This window comes from Lepeophtheirus salmonis, chromosome 6 (genome assembly GCF_016086655.4).
Source record: "Lepeophtheirus salmonis chromosome 6, UVic_Lsal_1.4, whole genome shotgun sequence".
NCBI classification, from domain to species: domain Eukaryota; kingdom Metazoa; phylum Arthropoda; class Copepoda; order Siphonostomatoida; family Caligidae; genus Lepeophtheirus; species Lepeophtheirus salmonis.
In genome coordinates, this window is record NC_052136.2 from 23222953 (window position 1) to 23245692 (window position 22740).

Sequence of the window (22740 nt, forward strand, 5' to 3'; positions counted from 1 at the left end):
ACTGTTTGTTTGGCATTCAATAAGAATATATTCAATGTATAGTGTATAAGCGTGTAGTTAAGTTTTTGATTTTTCTGAATTAGTTAATCAAAATGGATTTTTCTAGAATCAAACAAAATTAATTTTTACAAAAGTAAAAAAAAAAACTAAAAAAAATTAGTACTAATTTGAATTTGAAAGGCTTGTAATTCTTGTTAAGCAAATTTTAATCAGTTTGGCAAAATTGATCGTTAATTATTGTTTCTTTGAGAAATGTGGATTGTATTATTAAAAAAAAACATGACAAAACTTCATTGTACTCCTTAATTAGTGTTAAATTTAGATCATATTTCTTTAATTGTTCCAAATATTATTCATTTTCATATTTATGATATATTTTATTTTCACAAATAGAGATTATTGATTAGACCAAAGACCTTCAATTCACTTCTATGTTAGGAATTGTCTTATTTGTGAATATCTTTTCCCAAGCATGGATCCTTCACGGACAAAAGCAAGTACTAGCATCTTTCATTATTCAACCACCTTCCAAAATGATCATGAAAGCATAACATGCATATTGTAGGATATCGAACGAACATGGAAGCATTACTATAAATGGAGTAATGAAGAAGACACACCATTCTACCCTGTAGCCAACGAGGAAAGAAAAATCCCTGCAATTCAATGTTATACAGAAAAATTAGATCAGCTTTGCCAAATGCCTTATGAAATGATGTAAGTCTTCCAAAGTAAGACATTCTCTTTTAATTTTAAGATATTGAACATTTCTTTATATAGATATTTTGATAAGTAAGTTATACCAACTCATCTTTGGATTTCCTATATTTGATGTATATTTGTAGGAATTTACAACTCCAATAGTAAGTATAACTTATAGAATGTATAAAATCCTTCATAGTATATTTGTTTGATTAATTGAATTTTAGTCCAGGACATAGGAGTAAGTAAAATCAGATAAATATTTAAAATAGTACTAGGGAAATACTTTCCTGGTAATTCTGTTCCCTATAAAAAAATTCTTTGTAAAATTCATCCTTGGACATTTTATGTCCATTTTGGAGAGGGATATTTTATGACGACATACGGTTTATATTTCTAATCTAGTTTTGTGTAATACTGTACAGAGAGCGTATTTGACCTTCAAAATCAATATTGTCAACCTAGCCATTTGAAGAATATTTTGGATGAGATCAGCTACAATCTACTGTAACAAAGAAGAGAAGGAAATAAAGAAAGACAAAGGCAATAATTACTACAATGTCGATCCTCGATTCTACTCTAAGTCAAACAAGGACTTACAAGTATAACTCCGCAACAAATTCTCCATTTTTCATGAGCGCACCCAAATATTCAATAAGGTTTTGAATATAATTAAATCTATTTAGAAAAATAAGTTCATCTACATAGAAATTTAATGATAATGATAAATGCTCAAAAAAACGGGCACCAAAGCTACTAACTAATTCAAATACATAAGCTGTATGGTGTTACTAAATATCCATTTTTAAAGAAGGAATTGAATATCCAGAGATGAATTCTGAAGGGAATGAATTTCCTGGGAATTGAATTACCAATATCGAAAAGACATTAAATTAAATTTTGAGGAATGGAATTACCGGTCTCAATTTAAAATGGATAAACGTAAGACCACATGTCAAAAGGAATCTTAAATGATCTAATAAATGAATCAGAAATGGTTGCATGAAGTGGCGGAGTATCAAGGAAGTCATGCCCCCCTGCCATTAATATTTTATAGAACTCCAAAAGTTAAAGGGGGACCCAATTTAAAAAAATAAAATACGGAAACCAAGCAAGTCAAACTTATTTTCTTAAAATCTGTTACCTAGGGTCACCAAATACATTCTGAAAGTGCGTCTAATCGAAAGAAGATCTTATTTTTATTTTTTTTTAAATGCAATATCCAAAATTTTCTTAACGAAGAGCTATTTTTTTTTTTTTTTTTTTTTAATATACTTTTTCATAAATGGGTAGCGTAATGCAATTAATTTTAGAATAACCTCCTCCGTTAAAGTTGTGCCAGTCCGACGTTGGCAACATGATAATATTAAAAAGATTTAGTTTTTTTATTAAATATAATAATTTGCGAGTTTAGTACAAGTGGTTGGATATTATCCTTACTGGGTTGGACTAAATGGTTTGACGGATATAAGGCTGAAAGGAAAGGATTTTAAATCAAAATGTGGACTGCGTAATAATGTAAGTGTACCTAATATAATCAAGTTTTGTAACCTATTACTTATTATTCTTGAGGATTTCAAATATAATGAGCTAATTGATAATCGGGACAAAGTTATGCCAGCTCCGTTACCAACCGTTGTGGCAAATCAAGTTAGTATTTATCTGACACATTTATGTAATCTTTACATTTATTATTGGTTTAGCTTGCTGCAGTAGCCCATTCAGCTACATTAGCCATTACACAGTCAACCCACAATTTTTTTGCCAACATCTTCGGGTTTCAAACAATCAGAACAGTAATCACCCACCTATTAAAATTACTAATTTTAAATGTCATTTATTTATTCTCATTTAAAGTTAAGTAGTCTCTTCTTTGATGAAAAAGAAGTAATAGCAGCAAATACATGCTACGATTACCCTTGTGAATTTGTGATTCATCGTAAGTAGAAAATATTATTCCAATTGATCACATATCTACAAGACTTTTTATACATACTATCAGTGGATTTACTTGACTCTCCACGTTCACACTTCAATGGCTACTATCTTCTTCACTTCACCCATAATGTATATTATCCTGGAAAGCCGATGTATAAGCATATATTCAAGAACCTTTATATTTTTAAAATAGGTTAATATTTTTTTAACAAATTATAAAAATATATTAAGTAAGTTCATCCTATATTCTCATTTTTATGAAAGACGAAAAGTCCTGGGTAATATCATCGGATCCACAGAGAAATAAGTTATTTCCACAAATCGCAATCACACTAGAATCAGAATGGGGAATGTACAATTATTATGGACAGTCTGCCAAAGGATGCTTTTCAAAGCTAAGAAACTTGAAATGGATCGTGAGTGAATGTAATGTATAAACTACAACACCCAAATTTCGTTGTTTTTTTTAAACATAGATATGGAATTCACAAAAGGGTTGGTCATAAGAATTTCAGTATTTACCATAAGAGTTAAATAATATTTATGTTCCTTGTAAGATTATGAACTTCAACCCACAGCCATTTTAACGGCAGAAACATATGAATGTGGCATTATGTACACCGAATCCAATAATAAAGTAGTAACATCGGGAATGAAGCCATGGGTTTTGGAATTGACCATCTACAGCGAGGATCATATGTAGGAATAATAATCATATATAGCAGAATGTATTTACCACTTAATAATATTAGGATCCTACATACTTGTGTTGGAACTCTTGTATCTGTGATGCACATCCTTACTGTTGGAAGTTGCTTTAGCCAAATCGATGTAAGTGATATATTTTTCAAGCCCTTCAATTCTACTATGATTCAACGTCTCCAATTATAGTACTTTGATCTACCCAAGACACTCATTAATCAATGCAAAAGTAAGGATTGGAGAGACTGTTTCCGTTGGTTCAGAAATAATAACTATGAAAATGGGTAATAGTAATTTCACGGAACTTATTATAATCACTCAACCTACTCCTTTCTTATAGAAGTGTCATAGTTGAAGCTAGACCGTATAAAAATAAGTACAATGTTCAAGTTTTCCCCATGAAGCTTCAGATTGAATGGATTGAAGTGAGTTTAGGATCATACATCACAAATACATGGTATATATTTAATTGTGATTGCAGTATCATCCTTTATATGATGGAGTAGAATATGATGTTGTACTTTTGGGGCTTACTTCAACAATCCAGCTATCATCCCTTCTTTATCCTATATGTCTTCCTTCTTTTCTGGAAGAAGATCTCTATTACTCCTATTTATGGGAGGGATATGAGCCGCTTTACTCATTAAAAGTACTTTGAAATATTATAAATACGTTAGGGCGGCATAAAACGAGTGTGTATTTGCTTTTGGAGGCTTGTTCCAAAAAATTGGATGCACTTTTCATATGCTTCACGTTTGTTTGTTAGCATAAGTTACAAAAGGCCCCCAGCTAATAATTTTTTTATAGGCACCAAATTTTGAAAATTAGGAAAGATTGAAATTCCTTTTATTTAAAAGGTCTTCTTTCGAAAGGTCAGCGAAATAATAAAAAGGGTCGACCTTATCTTAAATAAATATCATTTTAAAAAAGTCGTTTTCGGGAAAAATAAATCATTCAAAAAAGAAGTTTGAACTTCCCTAAATTTTTATTTTAACTATGCACCCCATAGTATATGCTACATAGAAGTATTTAAGTGAAACTTCCATAATTCTTGAAAGGGAAGAGTTACAAACCACAATCCGAAATAAACTCATTTGACCCCAAGCTCCTTTTATATATTTACTAACTTTTTCCATTCGTTATTTGTCTTGGCAGAATATTGTACGTGAGCAAAAATGGAATTCAAGAATTATAACAGATATAAATGGACCTAAAAAATTTGAAGTAAATAATATAATTAAAAAATAATTATAACTTTTCAAGGATAGAGACACTACTAACCAGAGGTGGGAGACTTAGAATTGAGACTTGCGACTTAGCATGGACTTACTATTTTGAAAGCTCATAATTCGACTGAATCTCAAAAACTGGAGACTCGACTTGGACTCTAAAACTTCATACTGAACTCAAAAAAAACCTCAACACTATGGATCCTATATCATTATTATGGATTCGATGATATATTCATGGACTTGGACTAGACTTGGAATTGTGAACAAAGACTTCATACTCAAATTGGACTTACGATTATAAAAACTTTTTCCCACCTCTTCTACTTACTACCCAAGATTCATTTCATATATTATTTTATATGTCATTTTAAGTTTTCTTTTTACTAAATAAGAATAATTACATAACTGATCTACTACTTTTAAGGAATGTGAAACAACCGTCTGCTTTAAAAGCACAAAAAACCTACCTCATTCTCCGGAAGACAAAAAGTTTCCTCACAACATTAAAGATAAGTATGTTCTGAAATCAATTGCTGTTGCCAATTAATTATATTTATCATTATTTATTGAAACGTAGAAACGCAAGAGGGAAATCCGTGTGCAATCGCTTTTATAACCTACTGGAAAAACAGGAGCAAGTAATTATATATTAGGCAGGATATATTATTTGCTTTAATCTAATTAAAATTATTACCGATAATGAAATTAAAAGGAAGGTTTGGAGGTTATTTATGGTCTACCTCGTGGAACTATGGAATGTTTTGCTAAAGTATCCTTTCAATTCCCAAAAGTTGAAGGAGGTTAGAAAATCATTATATCTTGTACATAATAATGATACGTAGTGTTGTGTTTGTTCCTTATTTAATTGGTCCAATCCAGTCTTAGAACCGGTCCTATCTGAGCTACATTTGATTGCAGATATTTGAAATTCAATCCTTGCAACATTTTAATAATGAGGAAATAATTTCGCGAAACGAAGAATATATTTTTTGGAGTAGGAGGAAAAAAATCTCGACTTTTTGAGATATCTTAAGAATGAGCACTTTGGAGGGTCTTGAAAGTAAATTAAAGGTCTTATTATTTGGAGAAAGTTATGAGGTTCGTCTCAAATCATTTTTTCCTGGAGGGAGGGATTCGGAGTCGATCCATTGACAAAAGGAAGTCTAACTTGGAAACTTATTCGAGTAATTGTACTACATCCCACTTCTCCGACTCCAATAACGTATTATTCGTTTTGTGAAGTGTTTCCTCGTTGGACTCAGCGAAGTTAATTCCTTATGATTAAAAAATTGCAATATTTGAATTTAAACGATACACTGTCACTGTTTTCAATTTCGAGTTAGAAAGGGAAAGTATGACGTGCAGGCAAACTTATACCATTTATTTATCTATCACTGCTTGAGACTGGTCCTTTAAACCGTCAGTCCTTCGGACTGTCATTACTAGAGCTCAAGGCAATAAAAATAGAAGGTTATACCATAACTCGTGTACGACTGATGTTTGACTTACACCACGCTTTTAACATTCACGTCATAGTAGATGAGTGGTTGCATGTTTTGTCAAAATCGCTTTATCCAGCCTAACAGTCGGTACGATACATTAAATTGAAAGTTCTAGCAATAATTGTGTCACAGACTATAAGGGATTGCATGTTTTCTCAAAATCTGCCTGTCTTACCTAGTAGTCAGTACAATACGTCAGATTAAGAATTCTAGCAAGCCCAATTACATGATGGTCTAACCTTGTATTTTTATTAACTTTGCTAGAGCTGATAAAAAAAAAGAAATAAGGTTGTGTGACGTCATCAAGGAATGAACTTGATAAGTTTTAGGACTGATATCCAGGACTTTGCTGGAGGGGACTGTAGTCTTCAGTCCTAAATAAGGGCCCCCACAACACAAATGAGACTTACTTAGATACTGTTATACGCTTTAGATTCGGGATATTCCATTGGTGATACAAGGGAAGGTATGACACAAATACACAATTACATTACTATTTATCAACTCATTTTCTACTCATTACAGCCAAAGGCGCCAGGTGTTACGAAAGAAGGCATAGGTGTATAAAAAGTATGTATGTTAAATACCAGGCTTGAACCTCAGGGGCGCACGCAAGGGAGGGCTGGAAGGGATGTATCCCCCTCCAAAAAATAATAATCATCATCTTTTTTTATTCTAATTAGAAAATTTAATCTTTAAAATATTTTTTTCAAAAAAACAAATACTCGAAATTTATTTTAATTTTTCAAATTTTTTTTCCAAAAATTTAATTTCCTGTAAATAGCTATTGATCCTACATATCTACATCTATTATATAATAGATATTGATGTGTGAACGGCTAAATGAACAATAAATGAAATAAAAATCATTATCATTTTTCTGTTGAGGTGCTCAAAAATAAATTAAAAGCATGAATGGCGCTTATTTTACTCTCAAACTCCAAGCCTGATAAATACATAAGCTTTTACATATTTTATTATTTTGTGTTAATTATCTAATTAGCTTTTGGTTGGTGTCCCACTGTGGACTACACAAAAGATATAAGCTTACTTTATTCAGATGCAACAAATTTTACCACTACAAAACCCTCATTTACGAACCCCACAATGGATGTCAATAGTACTCAATCCTCTATTAATAATAACCTCCCGAAGGATACTAGTAACGTATATAATTAACACTAATACTCCTTGTTATAAGTTATACAATATCACAGATTCATTTTTGATTTACAGTTAGATTACGGATATTGTGGTGAGTTTAATGATGAAGATTTAAACCATGTGAATGAGAACCATCCTCTCTATGAAATCCCAACTTTTGTGCTTCCAAGGCAGGTAAGGATATGAGATGGACTCTTGAGTTAATGACACATAAATCAAATATTCGTTTGTCTTCCACAGGAATGTCCAACCCTAAGATCCAAAACCAACATTTGCACTGGTCCATTAGCCACTGAACCTACAGAGTATGTCTTTGAAGTGTCATATGATGAGAAAAATAATTTGAAGTTTACTGTTGTCCATTACGTATGGGGTCATCAAAGACCCATTGCAAGTACTGAAGATTTTTTCTCACAACCGAGCGAGACATTGAGATCGTAAGACAGATTTTGTTTAGATTTATTAGCACCCTTTTTAAAATTAGACATAATATGTACATATATTTATCTTGGACAATAGGCAATTACGTGGCTTTTGTCACGGTCATGGAGATCATGCTTATGAGAAAGACATAGGAGCACCCACATATTTCAAGTAAGGTTATTATAAATATGGGATATTACAAATCGTTCGATTTGGTTGAGTTTCTACATCTATCGTACGTGTACAAATAAGCAACGAGTATCATTTTTGAACAGACGAATTTAAGAACCATGCATATTATACTTGAAGCCTTTACATTTCAAAAGCTTTCCTTTTGAAAATATGGAGGTTAGGTAGTTTTAAATATCTCTTGTTCTATGAAAGAAAAATTTGATAAACGCCTGCAATAGTTCCTTCATTTTTACATACGATTTTTATATAATATATGTACAATGTATATCTATTATTTCTTTTCTTTTTAAATATGACGTGCATACAAACAGAATACTTTGCATTATTAATACAGGTGATTTAATTTTTGGAAAAGGAAATTTTAGCCCAAGAGCTAAATTTCGGCCTATGTTTTAAGTCTGAAACCGTAGTCTGGAATAAATTACTTATGGTCAAACTTTAAAAAATTATCTCGGACCGAACATTTAACATTAGCGTTAACACAAAAATGATTTATTTTATTCGTTTATATCATAACAAACTTGAGAAAAAATTCTAAATATATATTTTATATATACATTAATCACCTTTAAGACGAAGAAAGAGTGTCGGAGAAGCTGGACAAAATATTGAACCAGGAATCTCCATTGCCGTACTCTATAGTTTACAAAAAGCCAATGGAAAATATTGTGAGGACTACAGATATTACACGGACCAAGAAGTTCTTATTGCCAGAAAGGATATTATAGGTAGGCATGGAGATGTTGTTGATATTATAATATATTTTTAAAACAGATAAAACTGGGTAAAAAAAGATAAAAAAGCAAAGCATTATTAGGACTCAATAAAACACAAGTGCTCTTTTGCTCTTACTCCAGCTCTTTTTTAGTCCAATGAGCGTGATGATCCCCCCCCCCCTTTGCTCAGTCAAGAAAGAAAAATTACTAGCTGCTTTTGTAGAAAATACATTTTCTTTAAAGCGCTTAAATGAGATATTTGTAAATCATGAACGTGCTCTACCTCATAAATACTGAGCGCCACTTACTAATGCTTTGCAAAAAAAACAAATTTTTGTTCATATGGAATCATTTAAACTTGATTGTGCAGATTTTATACAATAAACACGAATATAGAATTATAGTCTCGAAGGGTCGTTATTGAAAATCAAACATGGTCCCAATTTGAATAAAGTTTTATATGAACGTTTATTTTATTATTTTTTTTCCTATACTGAAAGACTTTTTAATTGTTTTGTTTTTTTTTTTCATTTTTGTGTCGAAATTTCAACAAAAAATTAGATTTACATTTTTTTGTATCCTGACTTCGATTTTTGATACTAAATTTACAAGACCCAAATTTCTTATTGGTGAGCAAACGTCCTTTTTACAAACAAGTAAGTCTTCATTTTGTAATTTGTTTTAAAAATCTAAGATATATCCTGTTTTTTTGTCGTTTAAGTCAAATTTTGTTCATTTAAAATAAAAAGTCGATTAAAAATAAGGAAAGACCAAATATTAAAAAGAATATTTTTAAGAAAAAAACTTCCAAAATTAACAAATATTTATCTCTTTTACATATTTCCTATATATATTCTTAGTGTCAAAATATTAACAAATCCCCCTTAAGAACTAAAACTGTTTATGATGGAGCCACGTGTCCTTTTTTCTGGAAATCAAAATATACTATGATATTTGAGGAGTTATGATCTCAGCAGCAGACATATATTGTATGTCTTCTATAAATATTCTACGGATGCATGTACCAAATTGGGATTTTCTACAACAATTTGAGTGCGTGTATATATTTGTTGTAATAATAAGGGGCTTTTTGGTATCACCAATTGTTTCATGCCTTAAGCCCCTCAGTATAGGTTTTTGGCTTCATATGTTCATCAGTTTTTATGATATTGTATAGATAGTTTAATTGTATTTGATTTTGAAGTATTTAGAAAGGGAATTAATTTTTTATATAAACGCAGTTTTTCTTATATTTATTTATATTCATAAATAAAGATCTCTCTTTTGAGAAAAAAATATATAGCTACCCTAAACATGGACTAATTAATATTTGGATAAACTATTCACTTTTAAAATCACAAAACCTCTGTATTATAACCATTACTGTTTTATAATTTAGTAATCATTATCATCATTACAGTACTGAGTATCAGTGGCGTCGTTAGCTCCTTTTTCATTGGGGACAATTATGTACAAGTTGCAATTTGTATAAGAAAAATGTACAAGTGTTCACAAAAATGAGATGAAGAATTTACAATACCTTGGATGAGGATATTCCATGAAATAAGTATAAAAGTATTCTGTTGCATATTATAAAGTTTAATTGCCCAGAGTTATATTACTTATAGTTAGATAATAAGCATGTCATTTTAATCGATGAAAATGAAAATTAATAAACGGTAATTTGCACGACAAATATTGTCATCAAATAATGCATTTTTAGACGAAAAAGGTACAACTTGTACAGACATCTTAACTTGTACACTACAATTATGTAAAATAAATATATTTATATCAGTAATTATATAAATATCTTTTGGGACAAGAACCCCCCCCCCCTCTCCCCGAACAATGAAAGCTAGCAACGCCTCTGCTGACATATTTTACGGAATCCAATATGTGTAACGTTTCACAAACACATTTTTCCATAGAATGGATGACTGAAAGTATTGAACGCCTTCCAGATTGGAACGTTTACTATTCCACAAAGGCTAACAGTGTTCCAATTTATCAAAGCTTTGAGGAAAAGAGCACAACGTCCTGGACGACGACATCCTATCCTCCGGTAATCCTTCATTTTTAATTAATTATTATTTAATCCATGAATCTTTTTTTCTTTTTTTTTCATAGACCACGACTGACAACGGTTTTAACACATTTTTTCAGGGATTTTTTTTTTTTTTTCATATGCTCAAAAAGAGACAAATTTATATCAAAACCTTGAAAAAATTTGTTATGTTAAACCTGATCTTTTACAAGATTTTTGGACCTTCGACCCTTACTTGTACACATATACTCCGAATATCACACCAATACAAAGTTTTATCACAACTCCTCCCATGATCTTTATTGAAAACTATCCAGAGTTGACAGAAGATGATCCCAACAAACCTTTTGAATTTTGTAAGAGCAAATAATACTTACTGTACATATATAGGGTCAGTTAGATAAATTTAGACTATTTTAAACCTTTTCAAAAAACTTAATCAAGAACAAACATTGAAAATTTATTATTTGGAAGGGAGGGATTAGGTGTTTAAATGCATATTTGTTTTCTCAGATAAAATAAGCAAGAAGTGTAAAGTTTAAAATAAAAGTAAAAATATGTACACATTAAACTAGCTCAAGCGAGTTATTGTCGTAGTGCAATCAATAACTTGCTTAGGTATACCAGGAGTAAGATTTATGATGCCTATAATCGCTGGAAAGGATGACAAAGTTGTCAAAAAAAAATCAAAAAGCCAATGTGTGTAAATAAGAGGTCCGTATTTTTTCCCTGACTTAAAATGGTACATTAGGTCCAATCTTAGTATTGTATCCGTATTCGGCCCAGAAAATAGGAATAAGAACAGTTGACCTGTCACCAAAGCCATAAATTTAGACCTTAAGTTGAAGCCCTATAAAAATCAATCCTTATAAAAAGTATAAGTCACAAATGGCTAAAAATTGTTGAACAAATGAAGTTCATTGGAAGAGTGAGTATATTTTTTTGTCATGAGATGAATTGGAGAGTGGGCAGATGTTCTGAATAATTGCTGGCTAGCTGAAGTGGGAGATGATGGCTCTCACATATATGAAAGAAAACTTCCATCCATAATCATGACCTTGGAGTCATTGAGAGCAGTGGCAATGACATTGAGCTTATATTTCTTCTGTGTAAGTGATAAATGCCTGCAATTCTTTTTGACATGGTATTGAGTGAAATATTTGATGTTGAAGATGATTTAGTTGAATAAATGAATAATTTTAGGCTTGTCGATATATTTTATAACACAGTTTAAAATGCGCTTTTAAAATAGTCTGAATGTATCTAATAAGCTATCCTATTGGTATATAACTTATTTATATGACTTTTGTACAGGGGAGAGAAACTATCAGCGATTCAACCGAAAATATCGGGGAAACGATGGAATTACTCATAGACTAACGAATGTCCTTCTTCTAAGTGTCTTGTTTCTTCACATACCATTTTTTTCTTATTATTAATTAGTTATAAACGTCGTAGCGTCTTGAAAATAAACTGCTGTCTCAGCAAATACTTTCATTTAAAAACATGTCATATACATCTTAGTAGTAAATAAATGCAATTATATTGACAGTGAGTGACTTATTAAGGTTCATATATCATTAAAAGAAATTGACTGGAGAATCATGGATGAAATTATTGAGCAGGTAAGTTAAGAAGATGAACTATTAATTCAAACGTTTTCCAAAGAGTCATTTTGACTTTCTAATCAAGAAGATTTAAGATGAAAAAAAGTGGGTTTTTTTGTAATCTTAGAAATTTCATGACATTCCATTTAATTTTGAATGATTTTACGCTCCCAATTTTTGTTACATTTAGATCAGAGCACACTGATTTGATTATTATATCACCACTCATTTGAAAAGGGAACACAAACGTACTTTAAGCCTGATACGGCCCCATAATGCCTCCCTCCCATATTTGCGCAGAATAGCAATTTATAATTTCATTCAACACTAGAAGGACAAGGGCATCATCATTTTTGATATCTAATCGAAGTTTAAAGATACATATTATGAAAGTTACAAATTTATTTTTCTCAAATTTATGCAATTTTTACCTAAAAACAAAAATATATTCAAATACATACATAAACAATCAAAATTGGTCCAACAGTCACCTGTTTTAAGTTTGTTACCCTACTAATGGTCCACATTCAGTTTTCAAATTTAGAATTGTTACAATAAGGGATTCCTGGTTTAACAAGTCACCTGCACTAAGTGACTCTTTTTCAGTTTTCCTTGCTTAACTTCTTAATACAGGTTTGACTATATATTTATAGATATATATAAGGTGGACCTTAAATACTGTAAAATAAATAATCGCATATTAATTTATATTATTAGACACCAAAAATTTTGTATGAACGCTACTGGATATTATATCAAAAGGTGAAAAAATATTATACAAAATAATTGTACATTTGGAGAAATTACAACCTAGAGTCGGTTTGGTAAGGCATAACTGTAGGTACAGAACACCTCCATGGGAATGTTGTCCCAATCCCTAATTAGGGAGGCATAGAGTACATATAAATTTGAATGGGCATTTTGCTGATCCTGTCCTGAATTGAGCATATTCCAAAATCCATCAGATTCAAATATGGACTGGATGGAGGTTAAAAGTTATTATTCCAAAATCTAGGAAAATGAGTGACACACCGTTTTGGATACCATATGGGGCATGCTACACGAAACACCATATTGTTGGAAGTTATAAGTATTTTCCCTTAAGTGCGAATTGGCTAATTGGATATCTTTCTGAAGCATGGTGCTCACGTATTCAATGTGGTTAATTTTGAACCCCAAGGGGTGAAACTCGGATAATTTTCTGATTTGAATATGACCTCCACAGAAAAACTTTACCATCAGTAAAAAATATTATGGGGAGGCGTGCCAGACTTTAGAAAACTAAGCGATTTATTGCTTCTGTTGGCTCTCTTTTTTCTCGTAAATGAAGGATTACCAAAAAATGTTTTAAACAAACATTGTTACATTTAATCAGTTATTTATTATGATTTTTTTTACAATGATATCTCTAAATCTCTATGAGTTATATAATTTTTATTTTAGTTTTACCTTTATTTAGGGTCCATCCAGAATATGTAGTGTTATTGATTAAAAATTATGTATAAGAAAATTTTTCAACGTCTCATTGCACTTTATTTAACCAAATCATCAGTGATTTTAATTATCACCAACTATAAATATGTTCACCTATTAAGAGTATTTAAAATTATATCATTGTATTTAAAATTATATCATTATAGGCACTTTAATCTTATAACGTGCCACAGATACGTATTAGGAATTAGTAATTACCAAATAAATAGTTAAAAATTAAACCATTAACATATCGAATAGTCAATTATTGATATATTATCTCATTTTTTGGTTGCAACTTGTTCAGTTTGTTTATACAAGTTACAACTCGAACAAAATCTTGTAGCAAGCCCGCCGTTAGAACTTTCTTCCTTCCATCTCGGTGACGCTTCTCCATGCTGTTGTCGTCCTTCCTTCTTCTCTGGACTGCGTACACAAGGGTTTTGGACACGCCCACTTGGCAAATAGTCTTTCCCAAACTCATCCCTGCATGAAAGAGTGCCGAGAGCATAATCTTGTGGTCTCTTTCCGTACTAATCATAGACTGGAGATAAAAATGCAAGTAATAAACACTGCACCTCATCGAGGGATCCTTTGTATTTCAGACTTTTGAACTTTTTGTAAAGATTGAAAATCTGCTCCCAGGATACAAAACTATTTTATGGGGAGGGAAATTCCCAGTATCTTTACGAATATACTAATCATTTCAAATTAAATAACTCGTATATGCAAATATCTATTATTGTTCAAAAATGAAAAGTTTTTTGTCAAAATGATGATCAAACGAACATAGAAATAAAGGAATGCAGATTCATCGAAAGAATGAGCAACAATATATGGATGAAAATAACATGAGGGAACGTACATGTCAAATTATCCACCCTCGTTTCTATTAGGAGATACCCATCTTTATGTCTTATATTTTCCTATGTCCCTATTATGAGCAAACAGAAATATGTATGTATAACCCGTGTAATTAATTGGAATTTTTTTGAATCACAATATAGTAGAGTTTGTTTTTGCGTCCAATCCATTGATACGATCATCACGAATCGTTTTCTGCTTATCTTATAGATGATTTATTCATATTCCTTCCATGTTATCGAGTCATTTCTACGTATATTGTGAGAAGGATTTTTAATACATTGAAGGATAAAATTGTTAAAATTATAATACTTAATTTATGGTATATTAGGGTAGTATTAGTCATTAATATGGGACTGAAGATCGGTCCCGTTCCAAGTACCGTCCAGTACTCCTTGTTTCTGTTTTCTGTTCTTGTTAAACGTCACGAATTTTAGATATCCTTCTAGCAGGCAACATTTTCCTAATATTATAGTTTACACATTGAATTAGTTTAATAAAAATTTGCAAATATACTTAATTTGTACCTCCTTTTTTATTTTCAAAGATTCCCAGAAAAAATAAAGAATAACAACAGATAAAACAAGGATTACATAACGCAAACACGCGTTTGTAAAATAAATAATATATAACTAATCAAGGATATGATAACATACTCCTGGGATTAATCAAAAAATAAAAGAAGACAAGGTAAGTCCATGAGAGAAAGGTTATGATTAGTGATGAAAATGGTCTGTTTTTAAATGAGGTTAAAAAAAAAGAACGTTACCAAGAATTTCTCCGATGTCGATCCACAATTCTAATCTAAGTCCAAGAAGGACTTACAATTATAACTCTACCACAAATCATCAGGGTGACGGTTCGTGTTTTATAAGCACACACGATTGTTCATTCAGGTTTTGAATATAATGGAATATATTTAGGAAAGGAGGTTCACTACTCAGGAATGAAATAATAATGACGACAACAGCTAAGGGGGAAAAAAATCATTCTTCAGATTACCAATTCCAACTTCTAAGAAATTGATAGGATTTACATCACTAGTCATCATGTCAATGAAATTTTGCAATGTTTTTATTAAGGAAGCTACTGCTACTGTTCTGTTTATGTTGATAAATTGATAGTAGAACATCTGTTATTATGCACGTCCAGCTTTTTTATCGGTTCTCAACCTCGATTGTCAATAGGGATAGGAAACATTTGGAAAAACTTATTTTAACTACTCTTCTGCATTTGCCAAATATTAATTATGTTTTAAAGAATCGTTCTTAATTATTATATGCATTGAATTAATAATTTAATCAATGACAGAAATTAAATCAAACTAATTCTAAACAAAGGACATTGATTGATATAAATTGCTGTAAAAAAAATTCAAAAGGTCTGAACACTATAGCATCTGCTACCTTACGACGGGAGACAACACTATAGCTACTATAGAAAAGGTGGGAAATGGACTAATTTCTGATTTACAAAAGAGCCCAATCTTTCTTCAGCCGGTTAGAGGTCTTGTTATTTGTAAATAAGGAGCATGAAGTTAGTTTATAGTGAATCAACTTTTGTTTTGAGTTTGTGAAGTAATTTTGTAGAATACATCTTTTATTATATAAACTAGATTGGTCAGGAGGATACCTTAGGATTTAGATTAACTTAAAGTATTCATTATTCATATAAAAATTGTTGAAGATTGATTAATGATCAAGTCATTAGGCAAAGATTGTTCTTGCGTTATTACTTTTGTAATGTATTAGGGTTTTCTTCACCCTTGTTCTCTTCTCTTATTTTCTAGTATATATATGTGTAAAGTACAGTCTTTAACCTCGTTTTGAGTATAAATACTCGTGTATTTTATGTATGTATTAGAGTAGGTTTTTGTTTAACTAATAATATAGATGTTCCTATAAACAAACCTTTGTATCATTCCCCCACGCATTTCCTTCTCCTCACTTCTCTCGGTCGTCCTGGATCTCTCCACCTTTAAATGGTTTGTGTCTCCTCAACCTTGTCAAGACACAACAGCTTTTGTGTCCGATTCGGACACGTCCTTAAGATTTAGGACGGGACTACTACATGAGGTGAAATAGTTAATATGACACAGTGGCAATAAAAGGCTAGATAAGTAAAAAATATGGCAGTTGATAAAAAAATACATAGGAGCTGTGGATTTCCTTAATTGTATATCGTAATCTTTTATGAAAAAGAAATACAATTAAAGGCCCCAAATCTGTTATCCAGATCTGTACAACTACGAAATTATTGTTAAATACTTGTTACTTAGCTAATTCGAATTCAACCAATCAATCTTTAGAACACGGATAATGTTAAAAGAAGGAAAATCAAAAATATAATGTAATTTTTTATATAAGTGAGTGTACGATGTACGATGTTTTGTATGCACCATTGTAATTGAGTTAAAATTAAGATTAAGCTCAAAATATAAATTACATATAATTAATCAATCAAAAATCCATTTTATAGAATAAATATTTCGGTACTTTTACAAATAACTCACTCAACTCTTCTTTAGGTTTACTTCGTCTTTGGAATGGGGGAGTGCGAAGAGTACTTTTATTAAAATATTCTGACTTATATCCATGAACAGTGGATCCAAATGCCAGTTATTGTTTTTATTTTTTTTTATTTGACTACTTTGGCCAGGAAGGGTGTGTTAATCCCCACATCCCCACAGGGGAATACCTTGAAAGAAAAGAAGAAGAAGTTTAATCCCATGAAAAATAGGGATCTTTATAATTTATTTCAATATAAAAATAGGGGAAAGGAGACTCTAGAATTGTTCCAAGTTGTTTTTATGAACATTTACAATATACATATATATTAGATCCTTAGAAAATGAAAATTTATTGTATAATAATAAGATAATCAGTCCTTCGTTTCTCTGTATGTCCCTATCTTTTTTTGATCATTATATATTATTTAGTTCTATGTAGCTCTTTCATCATCGTAGGGGAAGACATTTTGTTTTTCTCCTTATTTTCCCTTTTCATTCTTCTTTCTCTTCTTTTTTCAATGCCCATAAAATATTTAAGGCACATAGAAAATCATATGATGTAATTTGTTAAGGGAAATGAAGGTTATAGACATAGTAGATTGTAGAACACATAAAGAAGTTAATTTACATCTTTTTTTATTTCTCTCATTTTCTATGATAATTCAATTATTTACATCGTACATGGTCCTAAAAGTTTCTCATATTATGATGCTAACTTCTTCCATCAATTCAGTAAATAAAAATAAAATATACATATTATCATGTTAATAAGCCAGTAGAAGGCATTGCATTGAACAAGTTATAATTAGATACATATTGAATGGGTATTGAACGGATGTATTCTGTTGTACAGAGTCGATTTTTTGATTTTTTTTGCTTATTTTCCCCTAAGCAGTGTTCCGATTGCTTAAATTAACTCATGTTGAGCTGTGAACAGTTTTCGTCAATGATTACATAATAAATTTAAATTGGACAAAATTTTGGTCCATTTTTATTTTTTTTAGAGGGAAGGTTGTGAGATACAATAAAGATATTTAGTCAATACATATAGGTAAATAAAAAACATTCAAAAGAAACACCATATAGGAGGTACATTTATTAATATAGTCATATATATTATATACACAATATTGACAATTATACAAGGAAATTTTAAGAAAGCCCATTTAGTAGCCAAAAAAATTAATAAAACTTAACTGATTTGGTAAAGGAACAAAGTATTTATTCTGATTAAATTTGATTGCTTATGCAGTCAAGATGGCTAACTTCCAAACTGATAAAGTCACGTAAATCTGTCTGTCATAGATATATTTATATTTAAAAATACAATAAATTACACTTATTGTATTTTGCAACCCTTTCAAAATTTAAAATTACACCGTCTCTTAGAGGTTGTGTGATGATATTTAATTGTAAATTCTTCCCATTAAATCCAACTATAGCAATCATCCTTGTATTTATCAAAAAAAAATTAAAAAAAGGCAGAAATAATTTTTAGTAAACCAATTATTTTCAACTATGGAATTATTATTTAATAATATTCGGGGATAATTTAAAGTTTTGAATTCAATTAATTAATGTTCAAGTAGAAAATTAAGAAAATCGACAGTTGATTATAAAATTCTATGTATTTGTTTCAATATTCATATAATTTTTGAGATGGAGTTGCACTGATAAAATATAAGTAATTACTCCATTGCGTTTCAAATCCATATACATATTTGGTAGGGACAAAATTCGGGAAAAGTAATTAGCTTTTTAGTCCTAAAATTTTTGATTCTCTTAAAATTATATGACATCATTGATTACAAACTTTTAAAAGAGGTCTTATACGTGGCAGTTACTCAAAAGATGTCGAACCAATAATACCAAAGACAATTGTCTATATACTGATGTATTGTTACCTTACACGACAATCGCAAAAATCATCGGATTGAACAAAAGGACTGTCCGAAAATAACGAAAACGGTTAAAAGCCCGAATGAAGCCGTGGTATCGAACAAATTTCTATCCTCAGCTATGGTTTTAGGTGTCATCTCATCAAGTGGTAAAACATTTCTACCAACCATTTTCCTAGAATTAACACCAATTATTCAAAGAAGCATTTGTGTGCTAACAAGATGGTGCTCTTGCTACAACTCTAAAAAATCTAAAAAGTTCTGCTCTTTGCAATTTGCAATTCTGCATCATCTTGTGCTCATAGTCTTGGCGAAAATTGTTAAAATCTGAATTTTCTGTTTAATATTTGAAACTTCATAGTTTTCTTATAGGCCTTTAATCACTTCAGGCATGAAGTATTCATCACATAATGCAATATTCGATCTATTTTCTTCAGGAGAACCAATGACTAAGTCTAGTTTTCTTTTTACGGATTCTTGTACTTTTTTTTGCTTTGATAATGCATAGGTTTTTGATTTATCAGCTTTTCGTTGGTCAAATGGACTTTTCCCTAAAAGAGTCAGTGACTGATTTAAAGTATCCATTTTAATATTTTTCTCCGAAATTTCATCCTCAGTAAATATGTAATCAATTTCTGCTGCTATTAGACCAACACTGATTTATGTTTCTGTTGGTGATATAGGAAAATCTGTTTTATTGAGTGTTTTCCTGCATACACTGCCTTTAATAACAAAGAAAACTGCACTAAAAGGGGCTTTGAAACATCCCGAAGATCTGTTTCGTAATACTTCTTTTTGTGTGCTTTTATAGGATCTGCACAATACTTACGAAAATCCTTTTTATTAGCAGATGCCATTTTGTGAGCTGGTTATATCTATCAATTTTAGAATGTGTCTGACTTAATAGTTTTCTTCAAATTGCATGCAATAATGCATTTCGATGTTTCAATTATTTAATGCGCAATAAAACTATGTGGGGATTTAAAGTGCTTTGAGTACGTAATTTCTTTGTTATGAATACTAACTTATTGACTTTATCAATATCATAGTGTTATTTTTATTGTTATTTTATAAAATATATAAATTTTCAATCATATTATACTGAAATAAAATCCTATTTGACTTTATTAATCAACAAAAAATATATATATTATAAATAATACGAGTTTAAATATAAAACAATCATACCAATATGCTATAAAAGCGGCTCTATATAATCTAAATAATACCCTTGTTGGAGGTGATCCCAATAAGATCCCACTCGGAATTTTGGATATGTTTGAAAACATATACTGATCCATGTTCTACGAAAATAAAAACAAAATTGGGGTTGCTGTTTGGTAGGGGCGCCATTTTGAAGGCTGCACTAGAGCCCCAAACTTTTATTTTTGATTAAAACAGGACTATGATTAAATATAAGTTAAAGTTTGTGTTCTTGTGCATCTTTTGACGTAACTTGTGTTAAAATCGAGCCAGTATGAGCGGAATAATGGCCTTCTAAACAACACAGGGACAACACATAAGACCCAACTTTAAGCGGGCCTATAACGGCACAGGTGAGTCACAGAATCCTAATATTTCACACACTCTCTTATTTCATTTAGAAAAGCCATCTTACCAAAAATCCTCAAAATCGGTGATGGGCATTCTGCAAGGGTGAGTACACTTGACGCGGAATGTCCCACATTTTGTATATTTCCTTCTCCAGGAGCGCCCGAATTTAACCTAAGCACAATGAGTTCAGGATAATAATTTATCCCTAGTGCGTTTTTACTGTACTACCCATGTAAATGTATTTGTTATTAAAATGCCGAACTGAACATTGAGTGTCTTAGGTATTTTAAGGTTCCAACTTTGATTTCATGGGTAATTTTGACACATGTTGTAATACATATAAAGAACAGATTTAAATAAGTGCACGTAATGAGAATTGTTCATCCAGGAAGTTGTTGAATCTTGCTACAGAGAATACTTATATTGTATATACAAGACGTTTTGATTGTATAGGAGATCTTTATGCATGTTGTCTTACTAAAATCCACTATTCTTGACTAATTAGTATAATGATGGGATATTTAGTAATTATGGTGCATACAATTATAACAATAGATGTGAATAAATCAGTAAGTAATTTTTTTTGAGGACTTTTATACCTGGGGAATAAAAATATATTTTAAAAAAGAGTGCTTTATTCTCTGAAATTAGTGTTGTCATGATACCAATATTTAGGGATGGGGTTTTGTAGACCACGAGGAAAAAGTGGGAGAGATGTTAAGGTACCACTGAATTAAGAACCTAATTCAAATTTGCTGAATATTATATAGGGTTGATTTTATTTAGTGGTAAACATTTTATTATTTTCAATATCAAATGACATTGGTGCAAAATCACGGAATAGGACAACAAGGCATCTTACAACAAACAAGCTGAGACGGTTCGAAAATTTTCTCAAGACCAACAAACATTCGGTTAAAGTTTTTCTCTGACAATGAAATTTCCACAGTTGGTGGCACTTTAAATAAACAAAACAGGTGCTACATCACAACCGAACATCCAGACAATGTTTCGGCTTCAATAAAACATGTCTTCATTCTTCAGGAAAGGGCATCTAAGTATTGAGTATAAATACGTAAGAGCGTGCACATGAAAAACATAGAATAACACCAATGATTTGTCAAGGAATTATCTTCTAAGTTATTAAAGCAATATATTATGTTTCTCGACGCCTAATTACTCCGGATAATGCTCGGTACTACCACTATTATATTTTTATTTTATTTTATTGTCTTTTAAAATATACACCAAAGATAAAAGGTAAATCCTTTTTCAAAGAAAGAAATGTGAACACCACGAAAATATATTAATTTTTTTTTTAAAAAAGCACATCCCATATCCATGTTTCCTTTTCTGACAACAAAACAAAGTATTTTTCTACCAAAATCGCATCCTTAATAACATTTTTATGCAAGTTTTGCTACAAAAATTGGTCTAGGTAATCTGATACTTTTTTAAATTAAAGTATACAATAAACAAACACTCCTAGCCCCTACCAATGGAATATTATAGTAGTACGAAATGGGATCTCAATGGGAAAGTTAGGACTATTCTTGTAAATGGTTGGAAAAAAATTCGAAACGAAGTACCTTTGAAAAAAAAATTCACTTTAGAAAAATAAGTACTTTTTTTTATGACCAGCGGAATAAGGAAATAATACCCCTCCAGTTTTTTAAGTTTTATAATAAACCGTATAAACATTCATTTTCATACAAGGTCAGGCTCAGGTTCGGAGGTCTTCAAGGTCAAATTATAGTTTTGAAGGTAATTTGCCCTTTTTATATTCCAAGTCTTAAAATGAAAACAGAATTGGTTTTCTGGGATTATTACCTTTTCAATGATAGTTCATATATCGATATTGATCAAATTTGTCTACCACAGGCATCAATTGTGCCAAGTTTCATCAAAATCGGAGATGGTAGGTTTACATTTTTTTAAATTTTTTTTTGGGTGATTTGAAATGGAATGCCCACAGGTAGATGGTATTTTGAGTGGAGAGCCTCGTTGTGTGGAACAAATAGCGTCTATTTAGTATCCAGTCTTGGGAAGATAGGTTAATCTTTTTGCTTAAAATTCGGTGTAGTGTAATCATATCTTTACTTTAATTGCACGTCTTTAAGTAATGAACCCACATCTTTTGATTTTGCATTCGTAGCTCTCGTTATCTCCCAATGAGGGGAGAAACGACGAAAACCTGGCTTGCACCTTTTCTAAAGA

General features: G+C 30.9%; 2 protein-coding genes across 8 annotated transcripts in view; both read left to right on the forward strand.

Moving 5' to 3' along the window:
• The first annotated feature begins 391 nt into the window (after positions 1–391).
• LOC121119763 (uncharacterized) lies at positions 392–12169 on the forward strand. Of its 7 annotated transcripts, XM_071889120.1 has the most exons (31): positions 392–497; positions 566–717; positions 781–863; positions 930–943; positions 2117–2220; positions 2275–2352; positions 2406–2498; positions 2560–2641; positions 2705–2833; positions 2905–3056; positions 3117–3135; positions 3198–3339; positions 3393–3471; positions 3532–3626; positions 3683–3767; positions 3824–3991; positions 4498–4566; positions 4999–5087; positions 5152–5212; positions 5287–5374; positions 6510–6542; positions 6602–6646; positions 7080–7243; positions 7313–7414; positions 7481–7677; positions 7760–7834; positions 8429–8583; positions 9133–9227; positions 10503–10636; positions 10702–10974; positions 11933–12169. In XM_071889120.1, the coding sequence occupies exons 3-28, from the start codon at positions 832–834 to the stop codon at positions 9153–9155; spliced, it is 2373 nt and encodes a 790-aa protein (XP_071745221.1). In that variant the 5' UTR covers positions 392–497; positions 566–717; positions 781–831; the 3' UTR covers positions 9156–9227; positions 10503–10636; positions 10702–10974; positions 11933–12169. The 7 variants fall into 7 exon arrangements, with proteins under 7 accessions (XP_071745221.1, XP_071745218.1, XP_071745220.1 ...); XM_071889117.1 differs by lacking the exon at positions 9133–9227; XM_071889118.1 differs by lacking the exon at positions 9133–9227 and having other exon boundaries at positions 404–493.
• Positions 12154–22740, forward strand: part of LOC121119764 (tropomodulin-2) — a 36266-nt gene continuing 25679 nt past the window's right edge. The window contains exon 1 of the mRNA XM_040714554.2: positions 12154–12243. Within this exon, the coding sequence (XP_040570488.1) occupies positions 12223–12243 (21 nt within the window). The 5' untranslated portion in view covers positions 12154–12222. The remainder of the gene's footprint in view (positions 12244–22740) is intronic.

Excerpts from the sequence above, each read along its gene's own strand:
- LOC121119763 (XM_071889117.1), top strand. The coding sequence starts at position 832 with ATGTATATTTGTAGGAATTTACAACTCCAATA. Across the intron at positions 2,642-2,704 it reads TTGTGAATTTGTGATTCATC|TGGATTTACTTGACTCTCCA; the intron begins GTAAGTAGAAAA and ends ACATACTATCAG. Across the intron at positions 5,088-5,151 it reads CCTCACAACATTAAAGATAA|AAACGCAAGAGGGAAATCCG; the intron begins GTATGTTCTGAA and ends ATTGAAACGTAG.